General features: G+C 46.1%; 1 protein-coding gene across 1 annotated transcript; it reads left to right on the forward strand.

The window, feature by feature from the left end:
- Positions 1-1,022: 1,022 nt before the first annotated feature.
- Positions 1,023-23,500, forward strand: LOC122363287. Its single transcript, XM_043332373.1, has 4 exons — positions 1,023-1,141; positions 21,066-21,239; positions 21,587-21,718; positions 22,484-23,500. The coding sequence occupies exons 2-4, from the start codon at positions 21,095-21,097 to the stop codon at positions 22,582-22,584; spliced, it is 378 nt and encodes a 125-aa protein (XP_043188308.1). The 5' UTR covers positions 1,023-1,141; positions 21,066-21,094; the 3' UTR covers positions 22,585-23,500.

Here is a 23,500-nt window from a genome sequence, read left to right on the forward strand (position 1 = left end):
AAAAGTGATATGAGGTAAGGTCATTCGAAGTGACCTTGTGACCTGACCTTGAAAGGTAGGAAGTTCAAACTTGCACATTATGTGGAAAATTGATGAGGAAAAAGTCCAGCCAAATTTCGCGGCGCTACGCGCCGCGATTTTCCCGCTATTCACGAAAAACCTCATGGGGGAGCGGTCAACCGCCCCCCCCCCCCCCGTCGGTGCGCGGGCTAACCAAGTCTGATGATGCGAAATGTAGCAATTAGCAAATTTATCCGGAGATTCCATAGTTTCAGTTAAAATGCCACAGCTAAGTATTTAACAACTATGATATTCTTAGTTAGAGACTCCTCTGTGAAGAGAAGTCGGTCTACACACCTCTCTCTCTCTCTCTCTCTCTCTCTCTTCCTCTCTCTCCCTCTCTCTCTCTCTCTCTCTCTCTCTCTCTCTCTCTCTCTCTCTCTCTCTCGATTTCGAAATGCTGCTGAGTATGTCAGGAGCCTCAAATGATATTTCTTCTAGGGCGTCTGGCGTATTGATAGCAAGATTTGGCCAAAAAATGAAACTGAAATAAACGCACAATTTTTTACCTCATTGATCCATCATACGGTAGACCTAATTTGCGCTATCAACGAAATTTCGCAGGGAATCAGAGGTCTCGGACTCTTGGAAACCATCCTGCGCCAGTGCGGCACCCACGCGTGCTGCTGTCTCCAGCTCCATCCTCACGCACCAGCAATCAGCAGGAGTGCGATCCCATCGCGCCTGCCTGGCCGTCACAGATGTCGGCCACACTCGGACATCGCGACCACTAATGGGCTAATGTCGGCCGATGCGGCTCCGCGCCCAGGGGCGGTCCCCAAGGTGCCGTCCGTCCCGGCGGGCCTCGCCGTGTCCACAGAGGTCCCAACGGTCCTGACGGGCGGGCCCATGTCCAGAGCGGACCCCGTCGGTCCCGTCAGTCCCGTCGGTCTCGACAGTGCGGTCCGCCGGCGCAGGTGCCGCGCCGCCGCCTCCGCCGTCCGCGCTCCTCCTATGGCCGCACTATATAGGAGGTGACCGCGCCGTGCCGGACGGCAGCCGACCGAGCTGATCCGCGGCGTCTAGCGTGCTCTCCAGCTGAGGCCGACAGCGCTCCAGACGCGGGCACACGCGAGGGGAGGTGAGGCACCGCAGTGACGCCATGCACACCTGAAAGAAGGGGCTATCAGTCGGTAACCGTTTTAACTATCACCATCAACTTACCTGTCCTACTATCTTATAATCAACTTACAATTTTTATTATGCCTACTGCCTAGGGAAGTCATATGAATTATCTTGTATCGTAACAGATGTTGTGTAATTAGTATCATTTTTGTGGGCAATGTTTCAAATAGTTTCAGGGTGATAGTATCGGGGCTGGTCCTGAAACTGTTTGAAGACACTTCCTTCAGATAGCTTTAAATGGAGAATTAGTGCCGTGCGTGAGCCTCTATCCTCCTCTACAGCCGCTATTGTGTTTGGCATAGTTTCGGTATATGTCACTTTTCTCGCTATTTGAACTTGTGATCTGAAGAGGCTGTGCATGCACTCGTGACTCGACCCATTCGCTGGGTGAGTTGGCACGAAGATGCAACATTCCGCTTTGTTGCTATAGGCCGTTTTCACGACGGAATAGCAGGCATCTATTTAATCCCCATTTGATCCTTTGGTTCCTCAGGAATTTTAGTAGTTCTTTTTAGTAGGTTCCCCAGCTTTCGAATGAATGGTGCGTTAGTTTGCTAGTTTTCTATTAAATATCACATCGATTTACTTTATCTAAGGATTTATCACTAATATCAACATAAAGCGTAAGCACAATTATAAAATTATGAAATTATTAAATACTAGTACAATAGTTAAAAAAAGATACTGAGTTACCAGGCTACAAAGAATATATTCATTTATGGCGCACGACAGACATTTAGAAAGCAGCGCCCTGTTTTATTGCACGCTGCTAGCCGCTTCCATTGGGTTTTGCAGGCCGTCGTCATTGGTCGTTACACGTATGATGTCACGCGACTTGTGGCCTGTCACGGCTCTTTAATGATCTCCACTAAATGAATGCAACAATGGCCTTTTAAGTTGATCTCTGTGGCCATCTGTCTATGGAGCGACCAATATGAAAGTTGGGTGAATTTACCGGGGTTACATGACTATGAGCAAGCAAATGTGTATCAGGAATGGATTTAGGTGGAGAATTGCGCTGGACCATGAGTGCTCGAACGCTCCCAATTCCACGCCGGTTTGGCTTTGGAGCCGAGACAGACGATGCGGGTCAAGGTCACCGCTGGGGTAACGGTGGATTGGGTGCGCCCGAGCACCCGTAACGCGGCACAATTCTCCATCTATGGATTTTCCTATTCGCTCAGCATTGTGATAGGCGTTCGTAATAGCATTTACTCTGCTCATGTACCTATCCCCGGTTATTTAAAAGAAGTTTTTTTGTGGGGGAATATCACGGCTTTAGGTACTCGGTGGCCCTATTCACGACTTTCAAAGAATGCTCCGATAACTAAACACCGCACAGACCTACTGCATTAGTGAATCTGACAGAATGTCTGTGGAATTACATCCCCCCTCACCACACCCCTAAAAACTCATCCAGTGTCCAAAACCACTTTTATCGACTCGCCAAAAAAAAAAAAAAAAAAAAACACACACACACACACATACACACACAAAGCATGGGGCATGTCAGCTCTCAGTTCATTTATTATTGTCTTTACCGTGGTTCAATTGCATTGCGCGATTTAAAGCACGTGAGTGCCTATATAGTATATATGTAGAAAATAATATCTACAGCAAAACATCCAAAATTACAAAGGCTACAATGCTTAAAAAGTAGGTTCATCAAGGAAGCCCATTTTTACTTGCGTTGTGTTCCCAACCATGCGATTCCAACGCGGGCTATTCGCAACGTCTGTTAAGGCACGTTAACAACTGACAAGCCGCCACCGCTGCCACTTATTCATAGATGGTTGATATCGCAGCTTGGGCGTCAGCAGCGCGGCCCACAACGCGTCGGCGCCAGCGCACGCAGCTGTTGGCACTCGGCAGCCGGTGTTGCGACTTAACGGCCGGCCGGCCCCATGAAGGAGAAGCTCTTGGTGAAGCTTTGTGATCGCCTCATAGCCGCCTTGGATGTCATCTTTCTTGGCAGATCCATCCGTTCAGATGGTACGGTGCAGTCTGGATAAAGGACGAAGTCCAACGCCGCTAACCCCGCGACCGCCACCCCACAACGTGGCCGCAGACCGAACGGGCGTGAGGGCCGTAAGGGCCACCCCGCCATCCGGTAGGTGGCTGAGCAGCCGGGCGCAGCGGCGCCTGGGCGGCGGCCGCGCTGAGATGAAGTCCCAAACCGCCATGTCGCCATCACCGCCATCACCATTGCTGCAGCTGTTCCCAACCGCCTCAATCGCCGCCGTTTTGCCAGCAGTCGCGCCGCGGAATGGCAGAAGCTCCAGAGTAGCCTCCAGCGCCCCTCTCCGCACGTGTGCAGGTGCACTGCAGCCGCCGGGTCCGACGTCCAGGCAGAACATATTTCCATGCTGCTCCGACGGTGGGCTGGTCTTGTTTGGGCGTTCCTCCACTGTGACGTCGGTCACGCCTGCCCCGGCCAGGGCGCAGAGGCCGACGTGTCACCATCCGGTTGCAGTCCTCAGTCGGGTCGCAACGTGTACCTCTTCCGCAGCGTGGAGCGCGCTCCCGCTGGGCAGCGATACAGCCAAAAGTAACATAGCATGCGGGCGGCCAGCGCTGCGCCGGACAGCGGACCCATGCCGGGGGTATGTCGGTCTCGGCCATTAGCGGGGTCGTCGGGGCCGAGGCTGTACATACAGCTGGTGACCGCGTGAGCCGCCAATCGAAGCTCACGGCTTATAAGCTCGACGCGGGCATCACACGCCGTCCCGATGGGAGCTCCACGACGCCGCCGCGAACTCCAGCGCGGCTCGCAGCGCGAAGACCAGTACGGACGGCCGGGGCAAACGGCGTGCGGGAGTCGCAGGCGACGTTCTGCGGACAGAAAGGGTTGGGCATAAGCTGGTCGGCAGGACACTCTTGAGCCGAGCCTTTGATGTAATTACAGATGATCCAGAAGCATGCACAAAAATTCATGACACACTATTCTCATTTATGTATTTGCTACATATGATATGATATATCAGCTCATGATCAGTGACGCATTCTGGGCAATATGTTCTAAAGTGAAGTAACTGAAGTTACAGCTTAAAAGCTTAAAAAAACAGCTTAAAAAAAACACACACACACATTCGATAGCTTATGAGAGTAACATGCCTTGTGTGCTTAATGCAGGAAAATATTTTTTCACTTTTTTAGAAACAGCAAAAGAGTTGTCAACAAGCCATGTCAACGATCTAAACAATTTTTATGGAAACTGCTCTAGCTAGCTTAAAGTTCCACAACGTTTCCGGAGCACCGTACCCAAACTCAGTTCATGTTACAAGAAAAAACAGTAATAATGCCTCCCAATTTCGAATGAAATATAGGTATGAGTAATTTGATTTGGAAAGCAACAAATTTCCGCACATCATTTTAGCAAAATTACTATTTTCTTCAGCCATCAGGTTACACAAAACTATAGTAAACTTTATGATCTAGTTTACAAAAAACCAAAGCCCCGATTTTAACAAATGTAGATAAAATTTAAACAATTTTAAAAAATGTGTCGTGGAGAAAATGAAAAGTGTAGATTTGTAAAGCCGGGATATTTCAATTTCACGGATTAGGCACTTAAAGAAATATCTTCACCTTTCTTTGAGCCACCAGCCTTCACCCAAGTTTTACACGAATGTAGTGAAGCAGACAATGTGGCAACTCAAAATTGTGATGGTTTGAGATAATTATGACGGTAAAAGAAAAAGCAACACAAGGTTCCTTACCCTCGTTTTTTCACATGGGTTCAGATAAGGCTTCAACTGTTGCCGACCTGAGGAGCTATAGGGACTTGAGCTTTCCAAAACTCAATTTCTAAGGGCACTGAGCAGTGTTTGGCTTTCACACGAATGCGATAGTAAGTTATATGAAGTTGACAAAGCAAGCAAAGCAAAGCATGATGCCCCGCGCGTCCGCCCGCGACCACGCCCCGCGTCCGACTCCCGACCGCCGCGTGACCCGAGGCGCCCGGCGGTCACGTGACCTACCGGCCGGGACTGCAAACGGCCTTCACCACCATTCTTGTATGACGTCATATCCTACTGAGGTGCTGATTGGTCGGAATTAGATACCTGAAGGTAATTATCTGCCGTAGTTATTTTTGTTTCATTGTTTTGCGTGTTTTCTTATATGAAATGTAATTAAAAAATTTGTCATATTTTAATCACCATTAAAACATAACTGAATAGGTATAAAAGAGAACTCGATATATACTTTCCTTGTTTTTAAGAATTCCGGAATTAGATACCCGAGGGAGCAAAGAGGGAGCAATTTGCCACGCTGATTAAATACCTCATAGTCGAAAGGTGGGCTACTAGAACCAAAAATTGCTGTGTTTGTAAATAAATAAGTGATTTGAGGGCAAAAAATGCCCAGATTTAAACTTCTAAAATTATTTTGAACATAAAATATTTCAGTTTGAGGGATGTTAAGGCCTCTAAGGGTAGGTACTTTTTAGGTATCAAATAAGTTCCTCTGCGAAAGTTCCGTCGTGAAAACGGCCATAGTGTTTTTTACTTTACATCACTGTTGATATGTCACAGCTCATTCAATCTCATAGACCGGTAAAGGAATCTTGGTCAATACGATCTCTACCATGTAACGATTTGGTGAAAGGCATCAAAGAACACCATGGAAATCTTCATTCTTAAAAATGGCCTTTAATCTTTAAAGTGCGACAAAATAAACTTATGACAACTTTTATGGATATCGTTATACAGCTCACACCTCTATGCGTAATTTAGACAACACGGTTGCCAAAAAAAAAAAAAATAATATCGTTATTTAACGAAATTCTAATCTGATTCAGTGGATTCTCAATTTCAATCTAATGCTCTGTCTCTTTAAGTTGTGTCCTAGTCAGAAGTAATTTAAACCGAAATCAATCCATAACCATACTCATCAATTCCTCAATACAAGTAACAGAAGTAGATGTATTTTGGTCCGCTGCAGCTCCCATTAGCCAATGGCTTTTAGAAAAAGTAGCAGTGGCAGCTTCAAGATTGAGTAGCTGCGCCCACCACTAACCAATATTGAACACTGTTTTATTCTATATATCTTAACCCGCGCCCGGCTGGGGGTCCTGGATTTCCACGCCCTGCTGGGGGGGGGGTGTTTGAACACCCCCCCCCCCTTGTAACTCGGCTCCTGGGCCACGTAGCGATACGCGGAAGGCGGCGTTCGAAAGAGCGTAAAAAATAATGACGAAATCACTTCTGTCAATTTTTTGGTCAGGTCAAAGGTCAGGTCACCAGAGGTCATTGAAGGCAAAATTTCGCCGATTTCCAGGTCGAATGTCGAAAATTTCCAAGAAGCTAACGTATAACTCGGGAACCAATAGAGCTACAGCGCCGCGGAAAAGTGCATTTAATAGCCCTATTAACGCCCTTTCTGAATAATTCCCTCAGATTTGACCTAACGTCAACGGTTTTGCCTGCAGGGGGCAAAAGCTGCAAAAATAGCCGATTTTTTCGGAAACAGTTTTTCTGCAATAACTTTTGACCCAAGCCTTGCACGAGCTTACTGTTACCGGCATCGTGTTCCTCTCGTCAAGACACATCGAATGAACTATAACTTGACCTTATAAGGTCAACTTGAAAATTTGACCTCAGGTCAAGGTCATGACCTGACCGGAAAGGGTCATGTTGCATATCAGTCGATCCGTATCGTCGAGCTGAACACTTATAAGGCATTTTCATCGCTCTAGCATGCCTCTATCAAAAGTTATTTGCGAAAAAACTGTTAGATACCATTCGTGACCTAAGATGACCTCAGGGCACAAACAAGGGTCACGGACACCATTATCATGTTTAGTGTGTCTAAACCACCACCTGTAACTCGGTGTTTGGGAGTGTTTATAATGTCTTTCGTTCAAAAGAGGCGCATTTCCATTTTCTCCCATTGACTTATAATGGGGAGGTCGCAAAATTGACCTGACCTTAGGTCATCGATATCAAAATTCTGAGATATACATTTTGTACATGCTATTGCTCTTAGCAATCGCTGAAAGTTTCAAAGCGATCGGTCACTCGGTGTAGTTATGACAGACATTGAAACTTTTTATGAGGTGAGGTCACTTCAAGTGACCTGGTGACCTGACCTTGAATGACCTTGGTCTGAAATTTTCAAAACATGTGTAGAATTGATGTATGATAAGATGTACCAAAAACGGCGGCGTTCGCGAAAAACCACAAGGGGGGGGGGTGTTCAAACACCCCCCAGCAGGGCGCGGGTTAATATGAATGCTTTTGCTTATTTCCCTACACACAAGCATAGAATCACACAACTAACATGTGAATGGTTTCTTTTTTATCACATTCAGGACGAATCAAACGACATTTAAAAGTGATCTCAGCATAATATCGGAATTGATATGTCGACATTAAATTAGTCATTCCATTAACAAGTAACGAATATTTATTGCTGCATTATCATTCCCGAGTACTGCACATAGTTAGGTCGCTCAATAAGTAAGGTAAACTCATATGCTGCAGGCCACGGTTGTATAACTCCATCCTCCTGTATCTGATAGAGCAAAGCCTCCTCTGACTGACGCCTCCTCCGGTGTCCTTCTTCGGTTGGGCATGAGCTCTTTTGGTATTCATCTCGTGCAGACCTTGTAAATATCTAACATATCTGATGATGTCTGGAACTGTTTCAACATAACACTTCACCCTGCTACTAAAGTCAATCACGTGGATGCTTTGGGTCTCCATTAATCAGCTCGCTGACTACGGATTGTGCCGGATCCAGAGGGGCCTAAAAGCACAAGTCTCCCTGGGCTAGAACTTTGTCTCTTACACTGCTCTGTTCCTGATTAAATCGTTGCACCCACCACCAAACATTGCTAATGGCAATAGCGCCATCCTCGTCAGGGTACAATACGCTAGTTTTATGATGACCTTTGGTTCACCTAACAAAACGTTGATTTCTAGAAGAGAACAATGCTGCATCAGTGTTTCCGTAACGCCTTTGTTTGGATAAGTCAAAATCCTAAAAATCGTTGAATAGGAATTTTTCGCAGATTTAGATGGCATATTTTATCCTGCTTAACTTCTTGAGCTCCATGAACTATAGCTCATTTTACCTTACTTATTGAACCACCTAGTAGCTAAATTGAAATGTCTTTACTATAAATAATGAGCAACGACCAGTTCAAAATATGTCTCCTATACATGCCTTTGACGTGACCAGGGACATTTACACTTGCTAAATGACCGTCATCCACGAATTTGTGGAGCAAAGCAGGTAATGATGCTTGCCATGAAACATGTATCCATATCCACGGGCCCACATGACTGATTTAACCACTTGGGAGCGTTCCAAACGGTGTATAAATCAAAGGACTCCGGATGTACATATGGAAAGGGTATAAATGCATGACATGCAAATGAGCTGGTCCATTGTATTATGAAAAGAAAGATTAAAAGAGCTGTAAATGCAACTTCCTAGACAGTACCAAGAAATCAAAAAGCGATTCATTTTTGAATTGTCTTCCTTTGAGATTGTGTGTCCACCGTCTGTTTTCCTTTGAATAGAATTGTAACACTGCCATCTTATCTGGAAATCTCATTTCAGTCCACAAGCGTCGTTTCGCCGATAACCAGGGCCTGTCCTGGAATTGGGTCTCGCCATCTGAAGGATCCTGAATGGAAAAGCTGATTATCGTTTTCCTGAGTGAAGACAAAAGAGTGTTTACATCGAAATGGCATTGGTGTGTTTGTGCGCGCCCTTTAGAACTTCCGGCTGTCGCAATGCTGGTCACTCTAAGGGAACTTTAAGGAAGCTGACAGTATGTGTGGCTTTAAAAGAGGTCTGAATGGCAAAACAATTTAAGCGCACTCACTTTTAACTCCTGAATCTGTCAAACCTGAGGCCACCTGAGGTACATCAGAAGTGACATACATGTATACTTTCCTTATTTTCCCACATTCTCATATGTTGTTACTACTAACAGTTGTGAATGATTTAATGTAGCAATGATACATATATTTTTAACATTCTAATTTCCAAACGACGCTATACACTGTAATACCGTAATGGCTACGCATGACAGCTTAATACTCTCCCTGTGTCTTCTCGTCTAAGGAATAGAATATCAAATGATCGTGCAGTCGATCCTCTGCATTCATTAATATCAATAGCGTTCTACGTAAATACATAATGCATCCTGCATGGTGCACACACCAACACTGAGTTATGCTATCCAAATGGAGCGTTAGTTTTTTTTGTTCCTTTTTTTTCGTTTGCGTGTCTGATGAGGGACGTCTAAATGTGACCTGTCCATACTCAATCGGCTTATCGGTTGATTGCCCCGACGGATATTCTCTCGTTTCCATTCCCTCGTGGTGTGTCAATCTGACGACGGCGATCGGCGTGACGGTGGTAGTTAGTAGTTACAGCCTACACGCTTTGGGATAACTATCTATGTAGTTGCATTCGTTCTTACTGCAAACACTGTAGGTGCTTGTTGCACAAAAGCTTTGATACTTTTATGAAGATAACACAGATTGATATATTAGACATAGTAACATGTATATCTAACACTTAATCATTCGTATGTATTTCTAATCTTCATATTCCGGAATAGTCTAGATCCTTTAGATATTTTAAATTTGTCAAAATATTCCGTGTCTTTTTGGGTGACAGGCATTGCCGACTCGGGTACCTCAGTGCTGGCACTATAGTTGTTTTATGCTAAATTGATATTTTCAGGGCGTGTTCCGTCTTAAGTCTGAAGATTCTGAGGAAGTCCATCTTTGGCCTTAACGTCTACTCGTATTACACATTCATCTGTTTGGCAGACACCAGAGCTCACCGGAATGACATCTTTCGTACTCATTCGCCCGCCCTCTCGTTATTCTGCCATTCCTTTCTCGTTATCCGCACTACTCAGGACCGCAGCTTCATTTCATCATCATCATCATCATTTATTTCTTAAAGCTTTCCACACTGCGCGGCTTTTCTAGCTTTGTGTCATTGTTACAGGATCATACACTCATTAAAACATCAACTACAAATCTAATCTAATAAAAACAAAAGACATAATACACCTATTACATAGCTAAAAACAAGCTTGCGTTAACCATGGTTCCATATCCCCTGTCTACCTATCGTCTAGTTCGAGGCGCCATTTCCTAGTTCTCTTACGGCAAAGTGCAGTGCTTGTTGTTTCTTTTACTGCGGCTGGAGCCTCGTTCCATAGAGATACTGCCCGGAAATTGAAATAGCGGCGGGCGTGCTCCGTGCGCACCCTCGGCAGCTGCAACTGGCCAGCCTCGGTTGCTCGGGTACTGCGCACTGATACTCTCTCACGGAGTACCACATTCTCTCGCAAACTGACAGGCGCGTGCTGGTTTGTCATCAGCCAGTGCAGCATTCCCATGTCTCGCTCCGCGATCAGGTCATTGATGCTCGGCCACTCTAATTCGCGTAGCAACGGGGTCACATGAGCGGATCGACGAACACCCTTTACAATTTGTGCACAGTGGTTCAAAACTTTTTGCAAACGCCGTTTTTGACCTTTCCCGCAACCTGCCCAGACGGTCATACAATAAGTCAGATGGGGGATGACAAGAGTTTCCACTAACATTTTCTTGACACTGTCTGGCAACGATCGGGAAAACTTGGCGAGACCACCTATCGTCGCGTAGCAACGTTTAATGACTGTTGAAATGTGGGCTTCAAAAGTAAGGTTGTTATCCACTACCATTCCCAAAACCTTCGTTGACAAAGAAGGTTCAATTCTTACGTTCCCAATTTTTAGTGCAAATGGGTAATTTACATTCCTTCTGCTAGATTTAATTAGTACGAGATCCGTTTTCGTGGGATTAATTTTGAGGCTGTTGGCTATGAACCACCACTGAGCAGAATTGAAAGTGTTCTCTACCCTATTCTCGAGCTCCGACACTTGCTGCATTTCACCTCTATGACCGAATTGCACGTCATCTGCGTAAATTACAAGTTTACAGTCATCTACATAACACGGCAAATCGTTACTAAAAATTGTGAAAAGAACGGGTCCGAGCAAAGACCCCTGTACCACGCCATGGGTGATGGGTAGTAAATTTTTGCCCCCCTTTACCCTCTGACTTCTCCCTTCTAACCAATCTCTGAACCAGTGATCATGGATACCATACCATCCCATTTTCTCAATTAGCCGCTGATGCTGAACACTATCGAAAGCTTTACTGGTGTCAGCTGTTGTTAAGCACGTAATTTGACCCTTATCTAAACAATCCATGAAGTGGCTAACCGCATCTAACATCGCCGACTCGGTATGTCGGCCAGGCCGGAAACCGTGTTGCACATCGGTCAGAATCGAATGTGACAGCAAGTATCGGAGCATTTGAAACTCGCAGTTCCTTTCTGGCTGCTCTAAGCTAGTGTGTGAGGTGAATATCTAGCGCTAAGTATCTCAGTGGAGCCTCTGATGGATTGCGGTAATACTGAGAGGGCACTGACCTTCCCTACACCCTGCTTTAGAACTGTTAACGCCAGAGTCAGATAGTGCAGTAATGCCTATATGCTACAAATAGATAAAACGCCATTATCGTTTTCTGGTGACCCTGTCTATACTGTCTAGAGCGTCATGCATTGTTCCATCGGCATCAAACCACAGCTCTGCTATTAGAAACCTGTTTGTAATATTTTCTCTCTTACTGTGAAACCCTATCTTACCATGTAAGCAGGTATTTTCTGCAATATATTACCAATCATATGTAAATCATTGTCATGTGTCTCGTAAGTCGAGAGCTGGGGCTGCGAAGCATTCCGTCGTTCGAGTCCATTCCACGCTGTCCGCCCCCGCCGGACCCGGTCCGGCCTGGCCCGGCGCGTCACGCCTCGCAGTTCGGTGATCAGCCCCCTCCCCTCGCCCGCCCCTCCGCCTCGTCGTCCTCATGTCGGAAGCTCACCGCCTCTGATCGAGCAGTCCCAGTCGTTTCCAAACGACATCCTGCATACGAGTGAGTCCGTAACGCTAGTTTGGCTCCGAAACTTGAAGAAATAAAGTCGGCTCGCAGGCGCTATTTCACAGACGATCGCCAGTCTTCGACGCTCGGCTGGAGCCACCCACGGACTGTCTCGGTTCGCAGCCATTGGCCGATCGAAACTCGCCTTGAGTGAGATTCGTACCCCAGAAACGTGTCCAAAATATTATCTTGCGCGTAGTAGTGTTGAAGGTTTTTAATTCACATTACTACAAAAAGCAGAATATGAATATGAATGTAGTGTAGCTTTGTGCAAATCATTGCGATTTTCATTTTCATTTTCTTTTCTTTTTCATTTCTCGCATGTGTCATTGGTGTGATGTTGAAGCAGCAAAAATGGCTTTAGGTAATCAGATAAGATTGTTTTTGCGACGCATGCATAGTAGGTGTCTTTGGGATAGCCGAATCGAAAGTACTTACGAACTCATTTGCTTTCAATCTATTGTATCACTTCATTTCATAACTTAACCTCTAAATTGTACTGCTTCGTAAGCACAAACCGTATGAAACCAACAACTACGGCGTTTTATCCAGTAAACATGTCATCTTTTCGGGCCTTAATAATGAAATGTAAGCACGATATGACGATACAATATCATCAAATATCACTTCCTTGAAAAGGTCTGAGGATGTTGTCACAAATTCCTCACAGAAAGCAGCAATTATCCTGATTGTGAGCCGAACAACTGAATCAAGTGCCGAATTATGTTTCGCGAATTAAGTTAGGACCATGCAAGGCAACCAATCCCAATGATGTCCATTGGTTCGACGAGCAAACAAGTGTAAAGCAAGTGATAAAAGCATGCAACTGCCTTTAAAAAGTAAATGTTTTGAAAAATAACTGTAGAATGGAAACCCACATGTCAATTTGTATGAGGTGCATGCTTCTGTTCAGTGTTCGGATCGAAGTGCTCCAGATGTTAACGATTCTCACAGAACAGTCGATAAAACAGACAAAGCTGAGTTGTTTCATCAACTTGCGCTCATCCATACGAACAGAGAACTCGCTACCAGACTTTGAGACTGCCTTATGTACCTAGTTGTGTCATAAATTCAGTGTCTAGCTGTGCCTGAGTGGTTCTTGAGCAATGCAAGATCTGATCATATGAAGAGGAATGAAGATGTATAAAAGGGAATTTCATTCCGATAGGATGTGATTGAATCGAAACCCTTACAGGTTGAAATAGACATTTGTAACTTTTCACTTACCCTGCACTGAAAACAATTTCACCCGAAGCTGGCGAATTAAGCGTTGCCAGGGGCGTAACTTTATATCTCTTTGGGGGGGCTTGAGCCCCCCCCTGTGCTGAACTGAGCCCCCCTTGGGAAGCTTAGAGCCCCCCTTGATTAATTTTTAATTCTTGACAAAACACACACAAATAGCAAAGCACTAACATCCAATTTCCCCATTTTCCACCATATACATGAGTTTCCAGGTTGGGGGATGATCATGGACTTGTAAACACCCTCGCCCGTATAGGGGGGAGGGGGTCGAACGGACCCCCTCAGTTTTTCGCGAATAATTAGCGTAAAAAGCGTCCGATCGCAACGAAACTTTGAGTACCCTCGCGTTATTCAATTTTACACCTAACCTGAAAATTTCATGACCCTGACTCAAATGACCTTTGACCTGTGACCTACTTTTCGAGACCATGCTTGGTCGAAAATCGGAATCGCGATTCGGCGTATGTCGGCTCGTATTAGCCGCTCGTTTGCAGGACCTTTTCGTTCAAGCGTTCAAACATGTGATATGATGTTGCTCCCAATGCATTAAGGTGGGTGTGAAGGTCACCTGAAGGTCAGGTCAGGTCATTGACCTTTGATAACCTCGGTTCACTTTTTCTAGTTTTACATGTTTCTACTTTCTAGGCTAGTTTTTGGAGCTGAATTGGAATTTGGCAACCATATGAACATTTACGAAGTAGTTTTGGTGCCTTCCTAATATGTAACGAAGCTGTCAGAGGCGGTTGACACCTACTACGAATACCTGGCAGGACCCCTACTCGTTGACTTCACTTGACCTGACCTGACCCGACCCGACCTGGCCTAAATGCATCTGGTCTAGAACCATGTAAAACTCGAAAAAGTGAACCGAGTTCATCAAAGGTCAATGACTTGATTTGACCCTCTGGTGACCTTGACATCCACCCTAATGCATGGGGGCCACATCATATCCCATGTTAAACGCTTAAAACCACGAAAAGACTGCAAACGCGCGGCTAGTGCGAGTCGACATGCGCCGAATCACGATTCCGGCCAAACATGGTCTCGAAAAGTAGGTCACATCACAGGTCAAAGGTCATTTGGACAAGGGTCATGAAATTTTCAGGGTAGGTGTAAAATTCATGAGCGCGAGGGTACTGAAAGTTTCGTCGCGATCGGCCGCTGTTTACGCGAGTATTCGCAAAAAACCGAAGGGTTCGTTTCGTCCGTGGCGTTACCCCCCCCCCCCCCCCATACGGGCGAGGGTTAACATGAGTCCCATGGGCGTTGCATGGAAAGAATGGGACCAAAAGTCGGCACTCGGCAGTGCCCCCCCCCCCTTAAATGAAAGTGTTCCGCCGCTTCTGGGTAGATGTGGATCAGTGAACCTGCGCCTGGGTTGAGTTTCAGTCAGCTTCACCGTCGCTCGGAGGGCGTCCCATTATTTCAGAGGCTGAGATAAAAAGATTCGTAAAAAGCTATAGACTGCTCCGAACAAATGGGTCCCTCCAACAATGCCTCAGGCCAATTTTTTTATTTCCTGCTTACTTCTCCATTGTCCCTTCGTGAGATCACAGATATAAAATCCGAATTACACGAATTGCTTGCGCCGTTACCTTTACATTACTGTGCAGTGCTGCAGAGTCGATTGATCGACTCTTACTGTACCATTGACAACAGGTATGCCTCCTAAAACCCACAGCACGGTAAAACTGACTTGTGGTATGAGCCTTTTTCTTTTGACTGAATGTTTCTTGACCAGTGGCGGATCCAGAAAGCGGTCCTGGACGCTACAGATTGGGGATTTCCATAAAAAGTTTCTTCAATTTCTAAAAACTCGCCGGATTTCGATTCCTTACGCACTGCTGAGTGCTGAGCAGTTCAAAACAAACTCAAACTTCTAGGATATAAGCTATACGGTTGAAAGGGCCTCAGTTTTTTATATGCAAGGCCACTTGACTTGGTGATCAGATCTTAGGTGCTCTGGCATCAAACTTGTTACACAGGCTGCAAAAGTCATGTTTTAGAGCTGTTTTGCCAAGTGATTTTGCCAATTTTCGCGGCGCTTCGCGCCGCCAATTCATACTCGAGTCAAAAACAGATCGTGAGTTGTGACCCTCCTTAAGCACCCTCATCAAGCATGTGATTAAGCACCCTCACACGCAGACGCAGGCATGTGTATGCATTACCATAGACCACTATATAGGGATCGTATATAGGTATATAGTGGTCTATGGCATTACCTATCAGACTGGTGGCACATGTAATTGTAAACATTTATAGGTACCTCGTAGAAGACAAAAAGCTTTACCGTTAACGGTGTCAATGGAAACGGACTTCAGACTGTACTGTGTTGGCATTTGGCCCTACCATTAGACATATAGTGCATCGGCCTGAAAAAGCACAGATAGATTTATCTATAGATTTAAGTTTTTAGCCGGCCGATTCGTCCCCCCTGTCGAAAACCCGTAGGTAGGTACGTACAGACATCCCAAATATGGAAAGTTTTGCTGCTGACTGCTGAGCCCCCCCTGACAATATCATAAAGTTACACCCCTGAGCGTTGCTCTGCGGGTGGTATGGTATATGTGTATTAACTCGCCATGTCCAGATTCTAGCTAGAGGGTAAGCAGACTTGCCTGCCTTATTACTCGTAAATATGCACTGTACCCACAGTCTGCAGTAAGGTAGCTACCCAGCACCGGATATTGTCCCCGTGGGTGTCGAGTCATTGGCACGGCCCTCACTGAAAGAGTTGGAACTACTCGAGGCATCGTAAACGCGTATCCGTGGATGGCGAACCTTTACATAACCTGCCCTGAAGGAGTTGGATCTACTGTTACAACTAGATGGCGTTGTCTCATACAGTTTTGAATTACAACAATTTTTTAACTTTTTTTGAACCAATGATATATTGGCACATTGTTTGGCGGTTTTCAAGTAGGGGCGAAAGTACAATTGTTATGGTGCATTTTTAAAACCTCTGCAATATTCATCACGGGACGATTGGCAACGCTTTTTCTTCCGAAACTACCAAGTGAGACTATTTTGATTCTTATATAGGTCACGAAAGCAGCGGCGACACATCTTCTTGATTTCGGGCGGTCTCCATGACTGCCGGTGACTGAGTCATGTCGAAATATCTATGGGAATTCGATTTGACCTTTCCCACCGATGTGAAACTTTCTCACCGATGTTTTCTAGCTGTGAGATTGCTATAATATAGATATTTTCCCGCAAATATGGTCAAGCGTGGGAGTTTTTTGGCCCTCGTGACTTGGTCGGCGAAGGGTAGTCGTGGAGGGTAACCCCATCTCCTAGGGGTTTGTGGGGCGCTGCTGCCAGGTAGGCGTCGATGAATACCTTTCGATGGAGGGGTCGCGAGCCACTGGTGCGCGAATAGTCGTGGAGGGTTACTACTCTCCAGAGTGAATTGCGAAAGTGTTATGTCCTAAATTGACTCCTGGGAGGGTGGTTAAAAATGGTTGCGGATAGGGGTACCCGCGAGGCACCGGTTTACTCGCCAGTTTTGGGTGATATTGTTTTCAGTGTGAATGAAGCATTTAACCGGCCAGAACACCTAATTGTTTAAGCTTGCTGTACGGTATTTCACAGCTTATCCAATTACCTGATCGACGCACATGGAGTAAATAGTAGCCGTTTTCACGACGGCCATCTGGTACACATTTGGTGCACATCTGGTGCAGATCAGGTGCAGATTTGGTCAAATCAGGTTGAGTGTGTCTCTTAGTAGCTATCAGCTAGGGTTACACTTATATGCCTGCTTTGTCGTATTATCAGAGAGCATCATCGATTAAAACACGGAAATAAATTCATAAAATGAAGATATTTGCTGTAAAAGAGATTAGGTGCAGATCTGGTCAAATTAGGTGCACTCGCCGGAGAGACCGTCGGAAAACGGCTAGTATGCATACTAGCCGTTATGGAACAACATGTTGTTCCTTTTTGACATTCAAAGAGCTGGAAGTGGAAAATAAGAAAATTTAGGTAACACTGACGTGCTCTCCTATATGAATTTCAGAGTCTGTGATCAGGTCGTTCTCATTTCTAATGCCTCGACAATGTTTCAGTCGATGTCTGAAATTGTGTTCTTAGTCATAAGCTATTGTACCTGTTTTGTATTTTTTTTTTCGGGGTGACTCTGCCAAAGTTAGTCTGCTGTCAAAAATATTACCAATTTAAGGAAGATTTGGTCTAATGTGCATTACGTATGAGTCGCTTGCATTTCCCGAGACAGAAACTTCGTGATTGACTAGATTGGTCTCCTATGAGAGTTGACTGCCAATAATTGCGGTGATCCGTAATATGTTTGTAAAAAATGGGCGTCTGTGAGAATAATTCTTGTAGATGGCTCTATCGGATAGACTTTATTCGTTCGATAATCCGGTACAAGAGGCATGGTGCGTGCTGCGTGGGTTTTCCTGGTCCACCATTTCGCGGGAGCCCGTCCCTGTTGGACCGGAAGCCGGCGCTCTGCCGGCCGGCGGCGGGCCAGAGGGGACTCCTGGGGACGCGGCCGCGTCGGTGGCGGGGCGTCACACCCAGCCGCGCCGCCAATCGACCTCTCAATGCCGCGCAATGATGAGGTGGACCGGCCACAGCCGAGCCAGCCGCCCACCGCGCTGCTGAGCGGCACATGCGACAGCTTACCGCTGATTGCTCATTGATAAACAGGATGCCGACGTGTACAAAAGACAGTTTTCGCACAGATCTGGACCACTTGCGCTTGGTGATCTTTTCTGTACAACACGGGAGGCACTGTCAGCTTTTGCTCCTGGACTTTTTCTGCGAAAGACGAACCAGAGAAATAACCAAAACCCGGCCCCATCTATGGTCTGTTAACAATTTCTTCTATTGGTAATTTCCCTTACATTAACATATCACTACATTAGGTGCTAAACTCAGTAAGCACTTAACTCCAAGCTCTTCCAAAGGTCAGTTGAGTATTTTTATTGTGCAAATAATATCCCAGCTGCGTAATATTTGCTGGAATCGTTTATCTTCTCTTTATCCTCGAAATCATAAGCTTGGGCTGATACAAGAGCTAGGGGACTTCTTCGGCTTATGGCCTTCGGTGAAAGTACGACGAACAAGATATACCTAGGGAATTTAACATAAATTTAATCGGGGAATTACGTCCAAAAATATCCTTATAGATGCAAATATACGCGGGTAGGATCCAATTAGTCTCCCAGTCCCCAACTTAAAAAAAACGTAGTCGAACTTATCTAGATAAATAAGATGAAAACAAGCACATGTCATCAACAGCGTAAAGCTAAAGAAGAAACAATGGTGCCTAAACTAGCGGTCAGTAGGTCTCGTGTTTTTGTTTGGCGAGAGACATTTTTTGTTTAGCGAGAACATTCTTGTTTAGCGGTAGGCATTCATTTTTTAAATTCGATAGCTTTGCAGAACTGATTTCCATCCTTTTCATTCATTTTGTCATTTTCCGAGGAGAAGGTCATATATTCTAATGATACTTCCCACATTTAGCATGCTCCTCGCAGCAGCTCTGAACGATATACGATAGATATTAGCTAAACACAAATAACGAGCGTGCTGCAATAACCATTGCCACTGACTTTCTCAATAAAGCGGGTTGGCAAGTCTCGCTCCTGGCCGCCACACGCATGTCGAGTAGCATACCTTCTGAACTCATTTGAGCCACTTGAATAGAGTCGGCAATTCAGGCAAGGAAGCCTTTTTATGCGCGTGCTCTTTGATATTCTGAATACAGAGGAAACCCCTGCTGTGTGTGACTTTGTGTAATATTTCCCTACTTGGCAGCATTCTTTGATCTTTACTTGCGTTGTTAGTTTGTCTCATTTCCTTTCCTGGGACGGAAGGGTGACGTGAGACTCTGTAGATTGCCTTCCGATTCCGCCGCAAAGTCGCTCCGGGTTTACACATTGTATTACCGTAAGGACCAACGTGACCTGTAGCCAAGTGTTTTACATCTGATAGCTGGAGATTCAAACGGCTAGGTAGTGGAAACTGGGACAATACCCACGTGGAATCGAATGGGACTAGCAAGGGAGGGGAGAGGGGAGGAGAGCTGGCAGACCCTCGGCGGAACCTGAAAATGGACGGAAACAGTGGAAAGACCAGCAAAGTTTGAAGGTAACCGACAGAGGGGCTGAATGGGTGGGAAGGACGTGATTCTGAGACGTCGATATGCGTCAGATCGAAGTTTCATTCCTCTGTTGTAGAGAAGTTTTACATTTTGGCAGTACTTAGATGACTTCAAATTATCTGCTAGTTACGTAGGTTTGATTTCAGACATCAAATATCGTGATCAGAGCCGTAAGAGGACAACTTGCGTGATAACATCTGCATTCAATGCCCAATGATTTACATTACGTGTAGCGGAGCGCAGCAAATCGTTTTCCTAATCCTATCATAAAGCGTGATAGAAAATCTTCGCTGACGACTTGCTCTATGTACGGTTGAGTACTTGCGATTCACCAATTATCGCACGCACTTTGACAAGCCAAGTGACATAATTCTATTTCCGCAAAAGAGATGCATGCTAGCCGAAAATATGGCTGAAAGACCATAAAGAAAGAAAGCCTGTTGGCCCGTCTGGCCCGTTTATCCGTTGTCCCTGTAAGTGGGTCCGGCTAATGCTGTTTGAGCCAGCCACATATAGGCATTAATCTTGTCTGTGTTTAGCTGTTAAGATAAGGGCTTTGTCACGTTTGGCTAAATAGTTTTGGAATGAAAACATTAGCATGAACGGCGTCATATACTTAGACCACGTAAGTAATCAAACGACACTTTTGTGTACTTTTGTATGCACGTTTTGTAAGTTTACAATGCAACTAACGTTTTACACAAAGTTGGCACAACTTCTGACATCCATTTGCTCAAATGAATGTTTCCGTTTTGTATTTTATGGCGACTTCCAAGGTCAGGATCCGGTATCACTTAGAGCACGATTATATCTAGACCGATAGGTTATCTCGATTTATAGCTGTCCGCTATTGCATTCTGAAAGAATTAGTGTCACTCAAGAATTTCTGTTCGAACACTTTTACCCGACAAAATAAGCTACCATGAAATATGTCACCTCGATTGGCAAAAATCAATAAAATGACCTGCCCACATACATGCTGTGGCTCAGCATGAACCTAGCAGGTTTCGTAGGCGACCAAACATTTGCCGCAATTGCACTTACCAGGAAGCCGTGCCATAGAACCCGTTCGGGCACCAGAGCGAAACGCCCGCTGAACTTCAATGGGCTCGGTGCTCGTGAATTTGACAGGTCATGTTCACATTAGATTCATCGATGATGAAGCGAAAATCACCCATAAACCGCTTACCTGACATTTATGTTTTATTTCATACCAAATTTGTCCTGGACTGTGTGGCAAATTTGAGGGAGCCCACCAAAATATGTGAATAAAAAAGAGAAAATGGAAAATAAGTAATACAACAGTGACATTTGAAGCAATACAACAGTGACGAGATTCTTCCGACACAATACAATACCTACTGCTGATGATTGTCATGACGCAATACGATTCTGTTGACGCCGCTGTCGGCTGTCCTGACGCAAAACAATACCTAGTGTCGGTAGTATCGGTAGCGTTGCAGTACAATAGTGGCACCACATGCAATGCAAGAAGTAGTGACGACAGCCCTAAAACGACTTCTAGTTATCTCTCTGGCCAGGTGTGAGCTACCTCTGCGACGGGCTGGCCATGGGGACGCGGTGCTCCACTGTGACGGTACTACTCGCTCTCTGGCTGGGTCTTGTGGTCGCCGCCGCGGCCCGCAGGCTCTCCATCGAGTACGACGCCGTTCCCATCGACAGGGCGTCGGAGGACCTGGTGGAATATGTCGAGGGTCAGTGGAACGTGCATGGGTCACCCTTGGCGTGGCGTTGGAACTGTTTCACCGTGACGTCTTTAATTATGCGTGTGTAATGTAGCTGAGGATGGACCATGGCTACCTAAAAAGACATGCGCTGTTCAATCGGTAGTTAGATTGAAAGCTTACATACCTCTGTAAATCTGAGTTGCAAATGGTGAAGCTAAGCCATCAATTTTAACTAAACCATAGATAACATGAATCATGTCATCTATGGTATCTATGTTATCATGGGGGGATTCATGTTATCTATGACTAAACACACAACCATGTTCGTTTACAATCCAACCATGTGTCAAAACCTGCCTTATTCGTGTTCTCAGAACCAGTGTACGGCTACCAGAGGACACCGGAAGTCTCTGATTCAGAGTTCGTCTCGTATCAGACGCGTTTCGACCGGCCGACAAGGGTCTACAGGCTCGGCCGTCGCATTCAGAAGCCCGTCAAACGATACTGTGAGTAGACGCCGGGCGGCCGCCGCCTGACGCTGTAGGCAAGCCCGCAATACACCTTCGCCGAGCAGCCGCCGCCTGGCGCTATAGGCAGACCCGCAATACATCCTCGCCGGGCGGCCGTCGCCTGGCTCCCTAAGCAGACCCGCAGCACACCTTCGCTCGCCGCCGCAGTGCATGGGGCAACAGTGGCAGATCCAGGGGGCAAAATGGGCATTTGCCCCCCCCCCCCCAAACGGCATAATTTTAACATTACGCCTATGGAGAAGGCATGGAAAGAATCGATAAATTGTTATGGTTTGCCCCCCCCCCCCAAAAAAAAAAAATCTGACCTGGACCCGCCTCTGTGGGGCAATGGGTAATAAGAGTATGGTGCAGACTGCAGACTTGATGTCCAAATGTCAGGTCTGGTGGGGGTAAAGGCAATAATCGTGGGTAACGTTTGGGCTTATATAAGGGTGCTAGTCACCAATGCTTTTAAATGTTATCAAATGTCAATTGTGCAACTACGCAATGAAGTCTGTGCTGCTAAAGCTGAAAAGAATCGAATCCTGTAATTGAAGCAATAACAAGTGAGATGCGAATGATATTGTTTTGTACCATTTCAAAGGGCCCGTGCATGGTGCTCCGAATGATGTAATTATACCAGCGTCATATTCTCTGGTTAAAAACACCACAAAACGGAATTAAACTGGCTAACGCACAGTGTCACTGATGCCATCTCATACCGTTGATGTGCGTTTAACCCTGATTGTGTTCTGTCGGCAGTGGGCGTGGAGATTCCCGACGAGATAGCGCAGCGAACCGCCGGCGGCGGAGGGGCGCTCATCGACAAGCTGAAACAGCAGATGCAGACCAGTGGGAAGTGAGCGGGCCGCACCGGGGCTGCGCGGACACCGGTCACGGCCCGTCCCGCTGAGGCTCCGACCAGCACCTGACCCGGCCTGTGGGGGACACCGGAGGGCCCCGCAGTTCTGGCGCGGCCTCTCAGAGCCCCCGGAGGACAGAGCAGGCCCTGATCCGGCCGCCCTCGGGCCGCCGCGGGTCCCCGGAGAAAGAGGCTGCTCCGGGACCGCGGCTGGTGCGGCGGCCCGGGGGGCGGCGGCTCCGGCAATGCGTCCGGCGGGCCCCGAGGCGGCCCAGGACTGCCTGCGAGCTGCAGCTCTCCTATCGGATATGTGGCAAAAAGTGCGGCTTCTTCAACCCCGACTGGAAATAATCGGCAGAGCTAGGAGACGTCACGGAGACGCTTATAGGCCAGCCTCCGATACACTAACCGTTTCCAGTTCTTCCATGGTCCGACCGCAGTGAGCAGTCATATCGATACGGTGAAGCGCGGCACCATCAGGCGATGAATGATGTCTTAATGATGATGGTGTTCATTGTCACGACATCGAACCTTAGCACAGAAGGCTGGCTGGTTTATTTTCAGTTAAAATTTAACCATTTTGAACTTTGTGAATTGGTCTGCGAACCAATCACCTGTTATGAGGAGGCCACTGGCAATAAACATGCTACTCACTAATTGAAATGTTTGGTCAATTTAAACAGTTATTTTCTTTCGAAGTGTGCATATGTTTATTGACCGCTTAAGTGTTATCAATAAACCCTTCCAACATGTTGTACTGTGACTTGGAAGGAGCTCGTTGGGAAGTTTACTGAATAAATACCATTTTAGGATGTGTGTGTATGATAGATCATTTGTAAGTGTATATTCTGATGATGTTATGTGAGAGAACTAAGTGTCAGTATGCGTGGAATTAATAATATAATGTTGCATGGTGA

This window comes from Amphibalanus amphitrite, unplaced genomic scaffold (assembly GCF_019059575.1).
Source record: "Amphibalanus amphitrite isolate SeventyFive unplaced genomic scaffold, NRLGWU_Aamphi_draft 000613F_arrow, whole genome shotgun sequence".
NCBI lineage: Eukaryota > Metazoa > Arthropoda > Thecostraca > Balanomorpha > Balanidae > Amphibalanus > Amphibalanus amphitrite.